The sequence below is a fragment of the Nomascus leucogenys genome, chromosome 19 (assembly GCF_006542625.1).
Source record: "Nomascus leucogenys isolate Asia chromosome 19, Asia_NLE_v1, whole genome shotgun sequence".
Classification (NCBI taxonomy): Eukaryota; Metazoa; Chordata; class Mammalia; order Primates; family Hylobatidae; genus Nomascus; species Nomascus leucogenys.
In genome coordinates, this window is record NC_044399.1 from 23,300,001 (window position 1) to 23,318,639 (window position 18,639).

Below are 18,639 nucleotides of genomic sequence, written 5' to 3' on the forward strand. Positions count from 1 at the left end.
TGCTATTCTCCTGCCTCAGCCTCCCGAGTAGCTGTGACTATAGGCGCCCACCACCATGCCCGGCTAATTTTTTGTATTTTTAGTAGAGACAGGGTTTCACCATGTTAGCCAGGATGGTCTCGATCTCCTGACCTCGTGATCCACCCGCCTCGGCCTCCCAAAGTGCTGGGATTACAGGCATGAACCACTGCACTCGGCCCGCTGCTGGTATAATTTTTAAAAATTTTTAGAGAAAATTTTAATAGTACAGATTAAAAGTCTTAAAAGATATATATTCTTTGATCCAGAAATTTCACTTTAAGGAACTTATTCTAAGGAAATTAAGAATCAACATAAAATTTGCATTACAAAGGTATTTATCAGCGTTTATAAAAGAGGAAAAAACTAAAAAATCTAATACGTCCAACAATCGGGTATTAACTGTTATATGAGATCTACATATGATTAAAATAATGTTGGAGAAATATATTAACTAATAAGCTTTTCACAAAATATTATAGGAATGACAAAATTTACAAAAATCCTAGTCATTTTAGTAAAACTAAGATGCATGTATATATTCTACATACAGTATATCCGTGGATGGGGAAGGAAACAGAGAAAAAACACTAAGTGATGGAATTATACGTTTTTAATATTCTTCTTTGTTCTACTGTCATATATTTTTCTATAAGATATATATAAGCTGGGTGCACTGGCTCACATGGGTAATACCAGCACTTTGGGAGGCCGAGGTGGGCAGATCACTTGAACCCAGGAGTTTGAGACCAGCCTGGGCAACATGGCAAGACCTCTTCTCTACAAACAAAAATACAAAAGTTAGCCAGGTGTGGTGGCGTGTGTATTACCCAGCTACCGGGAGGCTAGGGTGGGAGGATCGCTTGAGCCCAGGAGGCAGAGGTTGCAGTGAGATGAGGTCACACCGCTGCACTCCAGCCTGAGCAACAGAACAAAATGCTGTCTCCAAAAAAAAAGTATATACGTGTGCGTGTGTGTGTGTTATATAAAATAAAAAGAGGTAAAGCAAACAAACAACAAAAACTACAAGAGGCAAATAACATAAAGCTGAAAAACTGTTACATACAAAATCCAGCCATGCAAAATTTTATTCTGCCTCCTAACTTGGAAATTACTGGGTTAATGCAAAAGCAATTGCAGTTTTTGCAATTATAGAATCTGTGATTTATTATGGTTGAAATTGAAGCAAAAAATACCTAATTTCATGTGAAATTGAGAAATCTAGGTCATTTTACCATATGGCCTGGATTGAGAACCACTGCCTCAAAATACAGATACAAAACAAAGCACAGGCCAGGCGCGGTGGCTCACACCTATGATCCCACCACTCTGGGAGGCCGAGAGGGGCAGATCACCTGGGGTCAGGACTTTAAGACCAGCCTGGCCAACATGACAAAACCCCATCTCTACTAAAAATGCAAAAATTAGCTGGGTGTAGTGGCACGTGCCTGTAGTCCCAGCTACTCGGGAGGGTGAGGCACGAGAATCACTTGAATCCAGGAGGTGGAGGTTATAGTGAACCACTATCGCACCACTGCACTCCAGCCTGGGTGACACAGTGAGACTCTGTCTCAAACAGAAAACAAAACAAAGCACAAATTATACTCTAAATATCTTTAGATAACAAAAACTTAAACGAATGTTTTAAAAATAAGAAGCACTTTTTTTTTAGTATTACCTATAAAATAAATAGAATTCTCAATAGAGTGAAAAAGCAAAAAGTGGCTCCTGACAGCCAGGAGTTGGCCTGGCACTATCAGCTAGGCCTCAGGGTACTACAATTAAACATAAACAATTTCACAGAACACCAGTATCAGACAAGGCCACCCTGTGCTCATGATGGGTCAAGAGAAAAATTAGACCACTCCGTCTAATCATGTCTAAACACAGACAAAACATGAACATTGTCCTGACCACAATAAATAAATAAATAAATAAATAAATAAATAAATAAATAAATAAATAAATAAAAAAAATAATCAGGCTGGGCACAGTGGCTCAGGCCTGTAATCCCAGCACTTTGGGAGACCGAGGCTGGTAGACCACTTGAGGTTACAAGTTTGAGACCAGCCTGGCCAACATGGTGAAACCCCATTTCTACTAAAAATACAAAAATTAGCTGGATGTGGTGGCAGGTGCCTGAAATCCCAGCTACTCAGGAGGCTGAGCCAGGAGAATCACTTGACCCCAGGAGGCAGTGGTTGCAGTAAGCTGAGATCATGCCACTGTACTCCAACCTGGGCAACAGAGGGAGATTCCATCTCAAAAACATAAAAATAAATAATAATAGCCAATGACCAAACATAATCCTGACTAATATGAATGACTGCTGTTTCTTTTTTTTTTCTTTTCTTTCCTTTTTATTTTGAGAAAGGCTGCTGTTTCTTTTTCTTTTCTTTTCTTTCCTTTTTATTTTGAGAAAGGCTATCGCTCTGTTGCCCAGGCTGGAGTACAGTGGCATGATCACAGCTCACTGCAGCCTGAACCTCCAGGGCTCAAGTGATCCTCCCACCTCAGTCTCTCAAGTAGCTAGGACTACAGGTGCGCAACCACCACACACAGCTAATTTTTGTATTTTTTTGGTAGAGGCAGGGTTTTGCCATGTTACTTAGGCTGGCCTGCTAACTCCTGAGGTCAAGTGATCCATTCACCCCAAAGTGCTGGGATTACAGGTGTGAGCCACCACACCCAGCCAACTGCTGTTTCTTTATCAATCACAGCTTTAGCCTTGCTCCATTTTCTTGCCTTCTAGGTTCTTAAAATTATTCCTACTTTCTAACAGCATCTAATCCACTGCAAAGCCCCACTTCCTTATACTCTAACCAAAATTACTTAACACAAGTCCAAATCCTGTATGGTTCCCTATGACACATATTCTTCCTCAGTATAATAAATCCCCACTTTTTGTTTTACTGCAGATATATTCCTGGCAGTCTTCCCTGGAGAGCGATAACAAAAGTTGGGACTATACACTTGAATACAGGATGGATTAGGAGTAAAATAACACAGTTACATAGAAATCCCAACAATCAAAAGAACAGAAGACATTCTACAAAAAGAACAGATAACATTCCACATAAAAGGATCTTTTGACACATAAACTGATCCTATTATGGATTCCCATGAATTCGAAATTCCAAATCTTTATCAGCACTGCAATTGTTGACTAATGTATTTTCAATTAAATTCTCAAATCACAATGTAAATATAAAAAGTAGAAGGTAAATGAAGAAAGGAACCCCTGAAAATAATACCTACAACTATACAATTCTCTACTTTAAACACATTATTTTTATGTAGGCTATTAGCTTCTTATTAAGAAGTTTTGAAAAACAACAGGTCATGAAAGTTATCTATCTAGAACACAGGCATGACTTAGTATTTAAATGGTAAACTGTCTTCCGATTGATTATCAAGGGGAACCTTGCCCTGTGCATCCTTACCTCCTGGATCCTTATCTGGATTATACTCTAAAGCATTGCTACAGATGAGGTCAATATCTTTCAGGAAATCCTTTGCAGTCAGGTAATTATGTTTATCAATTTTAGTTATTACTGTTGATAAGTCCATTGGTTCCTTGATTACTTCAAGATAATCTGAAACCTAAAACAAATAAGATATTTTAATAAAAATTACTTCTGGTTTTTCATATCATCTCAGTTCATAAAAACACAAAATAAAAACAAAGTTCTTTAAAAATTAAATCTAAATATCAAATAAATAATTTATAAAGATAAAATTGCAGTGCTAATATGCTACCAAAGTTACTATCTGCCATACTTTCCATGAAAACTGCAGTTTCCAAGTCATACCTAAATCAACTCTGAAATGTTTCTGCTGTTAAAATTTGAAACCGTGTCAGCTTTTTTTATTTTTTTAATCCTTTGGGCATATCCGGGAAGATAATGTACCCAATGAGCATCAATAAATATGACTTCAAGAAAAAGAAAAGGACAATAAAAAGCAAAGACTTTTCATACTGTAAGTTATTCTGATAAATCTCTTTAAATTTTCAACAAAAATTTTCTTTTTCAGTTTTCTACAGTGAACTATTTCATGGAAAGTATTTTCCACTCCTTTGGAGTCATCACAAACGTTTAGAGTCAATTATATAAGAAAATTAAGTATAGTTTTCCTAACCAGTATGAGATTTGCTGGATTTGTCCCTAAGTATAAAGAAATCTACAAACAAACAAACATGCTGCTTTCTGTGCTGATTTTCTGTGAGATAACCCTCAACAGGAGATATTAAGTCACAATTTGCCCAATAAATTGAGTATCCCTGACCACAAAAAAGTGTTAGCAACTTATGTATCTACTGCCTTCCCCAATGCAAATCTCAAATCAAGTAAATAGGTTTGCTGTAACAGCAGTCTTAGCAGTAATGTCTAAAATTAGTCCAGGAAAGATTTCTGGGGAGATGGTTAAGTTCTGCTCTATGAAGTTTCAGATGGCATCGATACCATTATTTTTAAATTTACACATTCACACACATGCACGCACATATACGTAATTTTTATGTTTTTTAATATTTAGGATTACTTATAAAAAATATTAAGTAGAAGTTTATGTGTGTTTTATTTTTCACCTTTTGGGAGCTGAAAAACCAGTCAATCTCCCTAAAAGGGAGGTAGCAGAGTTATACTGAAACAAACTACCTCAGAAGATATTAACTGGATTCCTGGTTCTGGTATTTGACATAAATGCCTGTGTACAAGTGGAAACTGTTTTATAAACTAGAAAGCACTATAAAATGTATATTATTAAAGACTATAAATGTTACCATCCTATGCTTAATTTTAAATTTAACATTTATTTTCTAAAATTTTGTTTTCTCTGCAGTCTGCTTTGGAATTTGATAAAGTTTTCAGACACTTTAAATTCATTAGTTAAATAAAAACTTTTGTTTTAGGTTATCTTATTTTCCCCTCTCTATCCTTCCCAGAGACTCCTATGTTCTCAGCTTAAGAGCAGAACGAACCTGAGAAGAAAGACAAAGGAGAAAACAAGAGAAATATAACCCTAAATAAAATATTTATCTGATCAACATTTTCTATTCCCTTATACTACCTTACCATCATTTATAAAACTATTACAGATGGCATTTGAAAATCTGACAAATCTTCTCTGATTAGAAAGAAAGGAGTTTTCCTGAGCAAAAGCAAAATTGGTTTACTCTCAGCATGGGAGGTTCAGTTGGGGGCAAGCCCCTATCCTTTAAGAAGTGTTAAGAGTCCAAATATACCAAATAGGGGAGTGGAAGAAAGGGCACACACACATATCACATTTATTTAAAATAATTTTTTAATCGGCTGATAGTTTTAAGATTATTTAAAAACACTACGGGGGGGAATGTCCCAGAAATATAAACTGATATTTATTAATTTAAAAAGCCAATTAGGCATGTCCTGTTATCCCAGTGGAAAGATATAAAGTAGCTATGATAATGAATGTGGGCTTTGAATTTTAAAAAACTTTCAAGTCTTGGCTATGTCACTTGCCAACAAGTCTGTTTCCTCAAGTGCAAAGTAAGAATAATAATAATGATCCTACAAGGGTGAAAAGAGGATCAAATGGAAAAAAACAGTGTATTGTGGATAAAGGTATAAATAAAATTATAGATAGTCTCTTCATTCCAAAAAGGGGAGAAAGTATTTATTTTCAGACTTGCTGGCGGGGAGGAACGTAATGCTAGCTTATTCTTCCCAGTAACAGATGAGGTAATGGTTTCAAAGGAATCCGCTCAGGTCCAAAAGCACAGATTTCACAATTAGGATACAACATCAAACTCTGAATCACTCATAATTCATTTTTTTTTAAAAAAGAAATGAATAAAAAACTAAAAACACCAAAGCTGTTCAAACATGGAGTCTGAACTATAAGAAAGAGGCCAGTAAAGATTACATTGGGCTCATCCACACACTACATTATCCCAGGATAAAACAAAAACCAAAAATGTAGCTGATAGTATTAGATTCCCAAATGGAAAATTTCTTTTCTCATCATCACAAACCATGCTCCCACAAGCACATAAAATAATACACATATAAAGTGAGAAATTTTCCACTGGGAGCAGAGAAAATCCTTAGAAAGAAAAATAATTTAGTTGCACAGGATATGTTTTAACTTCAAACAGCATCCCAGCCACAGGCATTTCCAAAATATGAAAGACAAAGAAATTTCAGGTTTTTAGCTACCTCTTTTGATGAGGTATACATAACTTGGGAAATGCCAGTATTAACTGGTATTGATTGGTTAATACCAATATACTCTTTGAGAGCAGAATTTATCCTGGAATAAAAATAGTCTAGTATGGACATTTGACTAAGGCAACTTTTAATCCTCTTAAATCGAAGAGTAAGAGACCACAAAGGTTAATAATAATTAAGAGGACAATATAAGTTGGTCGCTAATTTTATCCAAAAGTCACCAGATGTTTGCTGATGACATCAGTAGTTATCACATGGATTAAAATTTTATAGGCTAGGGGTAATATTCATCCATGCCTTTGCTTTTTTTTCCTTCCAAAAAAAGATGTCAATATTTTTTTCTTTTAGCCAGTTCAACTTCACTGTTTGCACACTACTGAAACAAGACCTCTTCAATATCCACCGGTTTGCTGAAGATGTTAAAGCGTTTATCTGTGGCCAGCCTCTTGGTTACATCCCTGAGAAACAACCGCAACTCTCTTAAAGTATTTTCCTCCTGGTCCTCCATTCGACTTTTTTCTGATTCTGATAATTGACGAGGTGGAGAAGGTAGTGCAAGAGGAAGCACTTCCATAGCACAAAGAGCTAGAGAAAACAGAAGAAAATGTTAAGATTCCAACATCATGGGCCAGGACCCTTTTTTGGCATGCTCTCAAAATGTTCTTTAAAGAAGAGAATTACAAATACAGTCATGTGTTGCTTAACAACAGGGATACATTCCAAGAAATGTGCAGTTAGGCAATTTTGTCATTGTGTGAACATCATAAGAGTATACCTGCACAAACCTAGATGGTATAGCCCATGACATACCTAGGCTATACGGTAAAGCTTATTGCTCCTAGGCTACAAACCTGGACAGCATGTGACTATACTGAATACTGTAGGCAACTGTAGCACAGTCGTATTTGTGTATCTAAACATAGAAAAGGTATAGTAAAAATACAGTATTATAATTTTATGAGGCCACCATCATATATGCAGTCCATCGTTGACCAAAACGTCATTATGCAGCGCATGACTCTATGTGTGAAACATGCAAATCCGGCAAGTAAAAATTTGCATAGAAACAAAAAGGGAATAGCTTCACTTTATAAAATAACTCACAACAGGACTCCTTTAAAAAACAAAATAATTTGATTTGGAAATATTATTTATATGTAACTTTGAGAAATACTTAAAATCAACACAAATATCTCCAAATAAAATATTACACACTGATTTTCTTAAGTCAACCTTGTTTAAAAACTGCTTCTTAAAATGGTATTGCCTTATATGCATAAAAAGTATAATGGGCAAGTAATATTTGAACCTTCCTATCCCCAAAAGAATTCTGATTTTAGGCAGGTCTCCTGCCCTCAGTACAACAGAGTAGGGATAGTGAATGGCACCTGCAGGGAGGAAAAAAAAAAGGAACTAAAAAAAGAATTCCACAGTCATGAAGGAGATGGAAAACCAGTCCTATGTGTCATATCTAAAATCCATGGTAGTCACTATCTATCCTAAGAAAAACAAAAAATCTTCTTAAAAGGTAAAGTATTAACTTTCCTAATTATAACGTTCTCTAATTTTAAAAGATTTCCCCTGATATCACACTAAAGCTCAGAATTAAAATTCTAAGAATTTTTCACTGATTTCTAAATAGCTCCTAAGATGAAAAGCGAAAGTCAACAGAAGCAAATGAAAAAGAATTATATCAATCATAAACACAGAAAATTCAGATCTATGAGATTAAATATATCTAGAAGCATGAAAGATTGAAATAAATCATTTTCATAATGAAATATTTAGATTAACAGGAAGCAACAAAATAAACATAAATAAGGTATAATTTACATATTCGATTTCCCAAGGTTTTGGGAGGGAAAAAACCATAACTACAGCAATTTGACAGGTGTTCATTTTTAAAATACCAATAAAATTTGGAAAGGAGCCACTAAAGAACAATAAAATTATTAAAATGTTACATAATATAACCAATGAAAAACAAAGTAAAAAGAATATGGAAAAATAAGGACTTGGCAGGGATGGGAAATGTATTGAGTATCCTACCAGAAGGGCTCTAAGAAACATAAAAGATGGAACGAGGGTAAAGAGGCTTAAAAATTTTTACCAAACAGGTTTGCTACTTCCTAGAAGAGGCTGAAAGATTAAGCAAGTAGATCTTATCCTTTACACATCTTTAAGATTAGGAAAAGAAAATCTCTTTTGAATGACTTAGAATGCAGCCCTTACTAGGGCTTAGAATGCAGCCCTTACTAGGAACTGAAATCTGACAAATTCTTGAGGTACCTCTTAAGCTCAATTCTTGAGTCTAAAATTACTGAGTCCAAACCCCAGAAAAATCTAACACTTAAAACAAAGCCAGGATAGATTTTCAAATGGCTAGAATACAACATTAAATGTAATGGGTCCTAAATAAGTATTTGAAAAGTCAATCAATAAATAAACTAGAAATGGCAAATGTTCTAACCAGCTATTAGCCCATCAAATCTACCATGGCCCAAAAAGTAATGAGTACAACACCTGGTGTTCACAACCTGCCAGTTCAACTCCTGGGTACTTACTGTGACTAAAACAGAGGAGAACTGAAGACTTTTTTCTGACTTTTTGAGCCCCATAATGTGAAATCTACCAGAGGATGTGGTTGAAGTCATAAGAAGAAGTCCTGTTTAGTAAAGCTTTAACAAGGCTATACTTCCCAATCTCAAGTCAGGTGAACGCAATGGACACTTCCACATGTCATCTAAAGATAAACAGAACCTGACAAACTGTCCTCACTTCCAAGAAGAAAGGGCTAAAATAAACTGACTCCAAGAAAGGGTATTTCTTAACTCCATCCCTCCCATTTTCCTAAAGGCTTTACAAACTTTACCAGCATGTTTCCTTCGTGGTGGAGCCATTGATGCCTGATTGAGAATCAATTCTTGAAAAAATTTTCTTCTGTCTTCTTCAATAGGCCTTTGAATATACAAGACCTCTTCATACTGTATTCTAAAGATACATTTAACCTACACATATACACACACACAAAGACATTAAATATATAAAGAATTAAAAGCTTACATATCATACCAAATTGCAATGTCTTCATCTTCCAGTATCATGTTCAATATTCATAGACCATTCACATGGGGTTATAGTTAACCTAGTCCTAGGCTATGCTGTTGAAGGGTTCAACCACATGGGCTAAACAGGAATGGAAGAATGTCCAGTTACCCAAGTCATTAATGAATGACACTATTCTAGTAAGGGTCATCAGATAATAGCAAAAAGAACAGCTGGTTGTAACAGATGGCAACAATCTCAAAGCCTTTTACATTAAGGGGGAAAAGTAATTACTTCGAATCTGTAATAGAGAGCTGGAAGAATGTTAACACTGCCATCTCTAATCCTCATATTCTTTGTACTCCCTATCCATTGACTTCCCTTCCTGTGCTCTTTCCCTACCAAGTCTATTTCACTGTAATCTCTGGAATCCTGGTTCCACTGCAAATAAACTATACCTCTGGTCTAGTTTATGCTCCATGACACACTCCAAAAAAATTAAGCCAATTATTCTCATATCCTTCAGCTCCATCCACTTGGTGATTACTCACCTCTTCTGTTTACCTACTCAGACCCCCCAGGTGTCCACCTTCCAAGATATGCTGTTTAAATGCTCTTTACCGCATCCAAATTTGTCTACCATGGCATTAAACACTGTATTTAATTTTTTTTTTTGAGACGGAGTCTCGCTCTGTTGCCCAGGCTGGAGTGCTGTGGCGCAATCTCGGCTCACTGCAAGCTCCGCCTCCCGGGTTCACGCCATTCTCCTGCCTCAGCCTCTCCGAGTAGCTGGGACTACAGGCGCCCGCCACCACGCCCGGCTAATTTTTTTGTATCTTTAGTAGAGACGGGGTTTCACCGTGGTCTCGATCTCCTGACCTCGTGATCCACCCGCCTCGGCCTCCCAAAGTGCTGGGATTACATGCGTGAGCCACCGCGCCCGGCCCTGTATTTAATTTTTATGGTTTTTCTAGAATGTCTACCTTCTACCTTCCAGACACCAAACTCCCTAAGAAGGGAGACCACTTCTTATTCATCTATTTTCCTATACCTATCCCAATGCCTGGTATTTAGCAATGCCTAATAAGCATGTACTGAAAGAGTTAACCTTGTGATTTTGTTATCCAGCCCAAATCAAATAGGAAACTGCAAATAAAAAAAGGGAGAAGGTCACTAGTATGGAAAGATATACCAACCATGACACTGTGAAAATATGGATTAGAATCGAAGACATCATATTCCTGCCCAAATTTAGCCATACATTTGTGGTAAAATCTGAATAATTCATTCAGTTTGTCATTTCTAACCACTTCCTGGATTAAACCTATGAATTGAACCCTTAAAAATTCCATAAATACGATATCATTCTACCTTTATAACAATGAGGTAAGTATTATTTCCTCATTTTACAGATGAGGAAACTGGGGCTTAGAAAGATTTAAGTAATTGGCTTAACGTAATAAAGTGAATAAAAAAGACTATATAAACTCTCAATGCCTTTTCTAGCTCTGAAATCCTAAGAGAAGAAGAAACAATGAAAGGTAAACATCAGAATTCAAAAACTGGATGGGGAATTGTTTATCTCAACCTAAAGTCAAATCATTTAAAAGTTTATACAATTTCACCTTGTGTCGTTCCAGTGCTTTTGTAGACTACCTTCATGCACAGTTCCCTCCAACCCTTTAATCTATGCCTGGCTGGCCTTTCTTTGAAAGTTCTGGAAGTAAATTTACTACTGAACATGTTTTGTATGCCAAACATCATGCCAGACACTGCAGTTATAAAACTGAAGAAAATGTCTTTGTTCTCTGCTGTCAAAGATCTTAGAGTCTCAGAAGAAAAGCATTATGATACTATGCTGGGAGTACTATAACAGAGGTAGCAAAACACAGAGCAGAGACCTTGCAAGGGGTGAAAAGACACTAGGTAAGATGTACCAGAAATCACTTATATCAATTGGGTCTTGAAAAATAAGTAGAACTTAGTATCCTAGATGTACCATGATTTCGTTCAAGAATGGCAAAACATTTCAACTATTCTGATAATTTTCAATACCATGTTAACACTTTATGAATACAAAAGCATACCAAGAACAGGCCTACAATAATCCATGGATATTCTTACCAGGTTACTACCAACACCTTAGAATCTAACATTTTATAAGTGGGATAAATTATACTTCTCTAAGTTCACTCCTAACCTTATCTTCTGACAGTCCTAGCCTCAAACTTCATGGTGTACCAAAGACAAGTCTTCCCTAATTCCCAGAACAAATCATGCACTGTTTCACATTGGTTCACACTGGTTGTGATACATAGTATTCACTCATTCCTGACCCTTTCTTTAATGCACTACTCAAGCTGATGCTTTCTGTGTGATGCCTTCCCTAACTTTCCCAGACGCACTTAGGCACACCTTCCAATATTTCTGAAAAAACAGTTGAATAATGTTCAGTAAATTTTTACAGCGGTGCAGCCATCACAAGCACATTTTAGAACATTTCCATTACCCCAAAAAGTTTCCTCATGCCTATCTGCAGTCAATCCCCACTCCCAATCCCATGTCCCAGCCTAACAACCACTGATAATGCTTTCTGTCCTCTAGAGAATTGCCTCTTCTAGACATTTCGTATCATACAACTGACAGTCTTTTACGCCTGGCTTCTGTCACTTAATACTTCAGGTTTTTCCAAGTTGTAGTATGTATTAATATTTCATTCCATTTATTGCTGAATAGTATTTCATCACATTTTGTTTAGCCATTCACCAATTAAGGAACATTTGGATTGTTTCCACTTTTTGCTAGTATGAGTACAACAACTAGAAACATTCCCATAAAAATGTCTTTCTGTGAAAGTATGTTTTCATTTCTTTTGTGTAGATAACTAGGAGCAGAATTGCTGAGTCATACCATAAATTTATGTTTAACTTTGGAAAGTGGCTGCACCATTTTACAATCCCACCAGCAGTATATAAGGACTCCAGTTTCTATATCCTTGCCAATACTTGGTAATCTGTATTTTTGATTATAGCTATTAGGTTGGTGCAAAAGCACTTTTTTTTTTTTTTGCAGCTTTTAATGGCAAAAAACGCAATTACTCTTGCCCCAACCTATATTTTAGTGGGTTGCAGTGGTATTTCATTCCTGAATGACTGATAATGAGCATCTTTTCATACACTTATCATCCATTTACATATACTCTAAGGAACCTCATATAAAAGGAATTATACAAAATTTGTCCTATGACTAAGCTAGCATAATGTCTTCAAGCTTCATCCATGTTACAACATGCATCAAAATTTCCTCCTTTTTAAGGCTAAATAATGTTCCATTGTATATGCTACATTTTGTTTATCCTTTCAACTATCAATGGACACTGAGGATGTTTCCACCTTTTGGTTACCGTGAATGATGTTGTGAACATGGGTGTGCAAATACCTGTTCAAGTCCCTGCTTTCAATTCTTTTGAGTAAGTACCTAGAACTTGATCTGCTGGATCATATGGCAATTATATATTTAAGATAATGTCATACTGTTTTCCACAGTGGCTATACAATTTTACATTCCCAGCAGCAATGCAAAAAGGTTCTCATTTTTCCACATCCTCATCAATATTTGTTAATTTCTGTTTTTTTAATAACAGCCATCTTTTTTTTTTTTTGAGATGGAGTCTGCCTCTGTCGCCCAGGCTGGAGTGCAGTGGCACGATCTCGGCTCACTGCAAGCTCCGCCTCCTGGGTTCACAACATTCTCCTGCCTCAGTCTCCTGAGTAGCGCGCCACCACGCCCAGCCTAATCTTTGTATTTTTAGTAGAGACAGCGTTTCACCATGTTGGCCAGGATGGTCTCGATCTCCTGACCTCGTGATCCACCAGCCTCAGCCTCCCAAAGTGCTGGGATTACAGGCATGAGCCATGGACCTGGCCAATCTTTTTATCTAATTAATTAACACATTCCTTAGAATTGTTAGTCCCCAGTTTTGAAGGTAGGGTTCCTGCAACCATTGTAATCAGAAAAATTAATGGTTAAGAACTTAAGATCTAAAAAAAAAAGTACTTAAGATCTCAATAACAAAAGGTGTGAAAAAGAGGTCAGAAATAAACCTAAGAAAGCTTTCATAAATAAAATTTGTTTTGCTCAAAATAGGATATCAACTCATTAAATAAAAATAGAAATAGTTTACATATCTCAAAATAGTAACTATGTTTACCCACGATCCTATTTCACTTAGGGAAAAAAAACTTGTGGACGGGCACGGTGGCTCACGCCTGTAATCCCAACACTTTGGGAGGCCAAGGCGGGCGGATCACAAGGTCAGGAGATCGAGACCATCCTGGCTAACACAGTGAAATCCCTTCTCTACTAAAAATACAAAAAATTAGCCGGGCATGATGGCGGGCGCCTTTAGTCCCAGCTACTCAGGAGGCTTAGGCAGAAGAATGGCGTGAACCCAGGAGGTGGAGCTTGCAGTGAGCCGAGACTGTGCCACTGCACTCCAGCCTGGGCAACAGGGCGAGACTCTGTCTCAAAAAAAAAAAAAAAAAAAACACTTGAGAAGATTTCCTCCCTCTTAAATTTTAAGAATCATGTAATTGTTTTATTACCAAAATATTAATATTAAAATAGTTCCCTTGTATCTTATGATCATTAATCTGAGTTTTCAATGCCCTTACTTGATTTTTCTACTTGAAGTTACTGATTTTCCCCTCCCAGGTCCTACCATAAACCTAGAGACAATGACATGAAACACTTAAGATGACAAAATGCTACATGTAATCTTACTTTCATCAGCATAGCTGAGGAATATTTCTTTAAAATTCATTTCCAATATACTGAATTATATAATCTTAAACCTGCTCATAATAATTTAATAACAAAGCAGATAGTGTGACTGTCTTCAGAAACAGAAGTACAATTCTGGCCAAGGTTTACATTCCTTCCTACAAATATCCCTACTTTATCTGCTTCCTCCCTTTAGAGTCTTTTTTCTGTGCTCAACCTTAAATTAACTCTCTTCTCTAATTCTCCATAAATACCTTGCAATTCCCATATATCTCAAATAAAATTCTCCAAGTATCTTCAGAAAGGGTTTATAAAAGTAAATTTACTTACACTACAATTCTGCATGGTTCTTAAGTGGCCAAAAATTTAAAGAAAAAATATTTTAAAAGAAAAAAAAAAGAATTCTGCAGAAAGCGAGTGAGGCTGGGCAATGGTTACTTAAATCCTATGTGATGATTCAACTGTTAGTTCCTTTTTTCATGCAGGAAACTTTTACACAGTAATTCCAATGTGTTATCACTGTGCTAGGAATGGGAGAAATGATGGCCAGTAACACCTGAAAGTGCTAGTGGTCTAGAGACTAGAGGTTCACAAACGTTTTGGTCTCAGGACCCCAAAAAAGCTTTTATGTATGTGAGCTATATGCATCAATATTTACATATTTTAAATAAACCCATTAGATATTAACATTAACATTAAAAGAATAAAACATATACTCTTTTGAAAAATATATTTTTCCAAAATATAGAAAGAACATAAGGCCGGGCGCGGTGGCTCACGCCTGTAATCCCAGCACTTTGGGAGGCCGAGGCGGGCGGATCACGAGGTCAGGAGATCGAGACCACGGTGAAACCCTGTCTCTACTAAAAATACAAAAAAAAATTAGCCGGGCGAGGTGGGGGGTGCCTGTAGTCCCAGCTACGTAGGAGGCTGAGGCAGGAGAATGGCATGAACCCCGGGGGGCGGAGCCTGCAGTGAGCCGAGATCACGCCACTGCACTCCAGCCTGGGTGACACCGAGACTCTGTCTCAAAAAAAAAAAGAAAGAACATAGAACACATAAAACAAAATTTAGTGAGAGAAGTGGCACTGTTTTATCTTATTTTTTTGAGACAGTGTCTCACTCTGTCACCCAGGCTGGAGTGCAGTGGCACGATCTTGGCTCACTGCATCCACCTCCCAGGCTTAAGCGATCCTCCCACCTCAGCCTCCTGAATAGCTGGGACTACAGGCACGCGCCACTATACGCAGCTAATTTTTGCATTTTTTGTAGAGATGGTGTTTCGCCATGTTGCCTAGGCTGGTCTCGTACTCCTAGGCTCAAGTGATCCGCTTGCCTCAGCCTCTCAAAGTGCTAGGATTACAGGCATGAGCCACCACATCCAGCCAGCACTGTTTTAAATGTTTTCAATTCTCTTTTGTGTCTGGCTTAATGGAAGACCACTGGATTCTCATTTCTGCTTCTGTATTCAATCTGTTACAATATGTTGTTTGACTGAAGTATATGATGAAAACCCAGACTCAGCAGATACGTAGTTGGAAATGAAACTTGATAATCCCCTGAAAAAGTCTTGGGGGTTCCTCAGGGGTCCTTGGACCACACTTTGATAACAGCTGGTCTGGTACAATGATTTCCAAACTTTTTTGATCAAACACCTCATCAGTAAAAAATCTGAAAATATTCCCATTACCATATGCATATTTACTTAAATATACTATTTTGCTAATATACTATTCGGAAATAATATATCATAAACCACATACACACGTAATATACTGTACTATTAAATATGCTGTTTTGCTATACTATTATTAAATATACTATTAGAAAATAGTATATTTAATAGTACAGTATATTTCATGTGTATATGGTTTATAGCATTATTTATTATAAACCATATATACATGAAATATTTAATATGAAAAATAAAAATGAACAGAAATGCTAATGTTTTTCCCAGTATCCCAATGCACAAGTACAAACTTATTGTGGGGACTATTGAACTACAAGAGAGGGATATATACAAAGAGACACAAGAGAATGTCAAAGAAGTTCTAAAAGATGAACTTGTCATTTTGTCCCACTAATAAGACACTAATCATGGAAGGACTAATTATTTTGGGGTTTTCTTCTATTTTAAAAATAGAGTAGGGAAACTTCCTTTCTCCTTCATCTGTGAATAATGAGGTTTATTTTCTGATTATAATGATAGTTATTTATTATGGAAGATATAGAAAATAAAGACAATAAAAAACTAAAATGACTATAACCTTTATATCCACAGATAATTACTATTAACATTTCTGTGTATATCCTTCCAGTTATATCTTTAATACACATTGATTTATTACCTGCATTTTTTAAAAACAATACATTTAAGCACATTTTCATGACATTAAATTTTCTCTTTTTTTTTTTTTGAGACAGGGCCTCACTCTGTTGCCCAGGCTGGAGTACAGTAGTACAATTGTAGTAATAGGCCATTTTTTTCTCTGAGAATTGGTTTTGTACTGCCCACTCTCTACTTCATTTCTTCCATAGATCTGGCAACTTGCTAACCTACATCTACTTGGTCTACAACTCTCTGTGCTACTCATTCATTCACCAAATACTTATCAATATGTGCTAAATATTAGAGATTACTATCTTAGTTTGTGACCTAAAGAAAGCAAGCAGGCTAGGCGCGGTGGCTCATGCCTGTAATCCTAGCACTTTGGGAGGCCGAGGTGGGAGATCACCTGAGGTCATGAGTTCAAGACCAGCCTGGCCAACGTGGTGAAACCCCATCTCTACTAAAATACAAAAATTAGCTGGGCATGATGGCAGGTGTCTGTAATCCCAGCTACTCGGGAGGCTGAGACGGGAGAATCACTTGAACCTTGGAGATGGTGGTTGCAGTGAGCCAAGATCACGCCACTGCACTCCAGCCTGGGTGGCTGAGTGAGACTCCGTCTCAAAAAAAGAAAAAAAGAAAGCAAGCATTCTAATGGTAGACCTGAAATTAAAATGTAAGGCTTAGCTGGACGTGGTGGCTCACACCTATAATCCCAGCATTTTGAGAGGCTGAGGCAGGAGGATCGCTTGAGACCAGGAGTCAAGACCAGCCTGGGCAACATAATGAGACTTCGTCTCTACAAAAATAAGTAAACAAATAAAATAAAATGTTAAGACTTGGGAACAGAGGAGAATTTCCTACAAACTGTTAGTATAAAACATGTTATATAATCAAAAGAGAATTCCCATAATCTTCAGCCCACAAATACAATATCCATGATAGCTTTAAAAACTACTTATAAAGACAAAAGCGAGAGGGAAAGGAGCTGAAATTTGAGAATTCAATGCTGGCAAATTTCTAATATTTTAGATAGTAATTAAGGGTATTGGTAAACAAATATTGAAAAAGTTTATACTAATCAGTAGGCTTTCTGAATCCATTAAAAGTTATGACAACAGTATAACACTGAAAATGTATATGATATAATGTTAGCTTTAAAATACTAAACCAACAGTAAAATTACATATGCATATGGGCAACAGAAGTAGGCAAAATAAAAACTGCTTATCAAGAAGTTAGGCTCATCAAACTTTTATTTAGAAATTTTTCAAACAATATAGAGGGAAATTTTCAGGGAATATTCACTATATATTCCCAACTAGAACCCTTATTTATCCCACATTTTAACTCTTCTCTTTCTTTTTATAAAATTATAATAAAACTGAGAAAGAGGATCTCACTTGTAAGGTGGCTCCTAGGTTATATCCAGGTTCAGTCCATTCCTCTAAATCAACTTCAGCTGCATTCCTACTTTATAATACTAATACCAAACATTTAATAGCCTCATGGTTTCAAAAGAAATGCACGTATACTGTCTCACACCAATGACCCTGTCTGTTATTATCCACATGTTATAGATGAAAATGAAGCAATTATACGTTCAAGTATTTATCTAAGATCAAAAGACTAGTGAGTCAATACCCTGGTTTTTCTAACTCTTGCTACATACAGCATTCTATTAAACTTTATTAGCCTCTATGATAAACATTTTGATTAGTGATCTTCATATACTATCAGATATTGAATAATCAAAAATGAATTACTCATTTAATATATTTTCCTTACAAAAAGCAGTAAAGTATACAAATCTATTTTAGCAAGATAACTAATGAAAGCTGAAACACAAAAGAATTCAGTAAACAAACACTTTAATCATAAAATTATACATAATCAAGATTTATATGATAGCACTTAAAACATGTAAATCTTTTATATAAACATCATTCCTACTTTGTCTCCTGGGGAAAATATTTCTAAGCATTTCTAAAGGAGACTATTTCAAGACCTAGTAAGCTCGGGGTACTAAAACAATTTTTAAAAAATCAATTTCACTCAAGTAAGATGATCTACTATTTTTTTCTGAATCAACTATGATTTTACCTTAGATTTGAACTCAAAGTTAGACTTCAGATTTGAAAAATACGTGTATTAGTAATAACATTCAAGTTAACATGGTGCTATCAATGAAAGAGCTGAAAGGTCAAATCGTATCAAATGACCTCACAGATGATAACGATGAAAAGGATATAA

General features: G+C 36.3%; 1 protein-coding gene across 2 annotated transcripts in view; it reads right to left on the reverse strand.

Moving 5' to 3' along the window:
- The window catches only part of ATAD2B (ATPase family AAA domain containing 2B), a 180,800-nt gene that overhangs the window by 30,822 nt on the left and 131,339 nt on the right, over positions 1 to 18,639 (reverse strand). Inside the window, exons 20-22 of one of the 2 annotated variants that reach the window (XM_012497764.2) lie at positions 9,100 to 9,235; positions 6,631 to 6,812; positions 3,462 to 3,621 (exon numbers count right to left, since the gene is read on the reverse strand). In XM_012497764.2, coding sequence (XP_012353218.1) covers positions 3,462 to 3,621; positions 6,631 to 6,812; positions 9,100 to 9,235 — 478 coding nt within the window. Of the gene's footprint in view, positions 1 to 3,461; positions 3,622 to 6,615; positions 6,813 to 9,099; positions 9,236 to 18,639 lie in introns of both variants that reach the window. The other variant, XM_003270569.2, reaches the window with a different exon arrangement.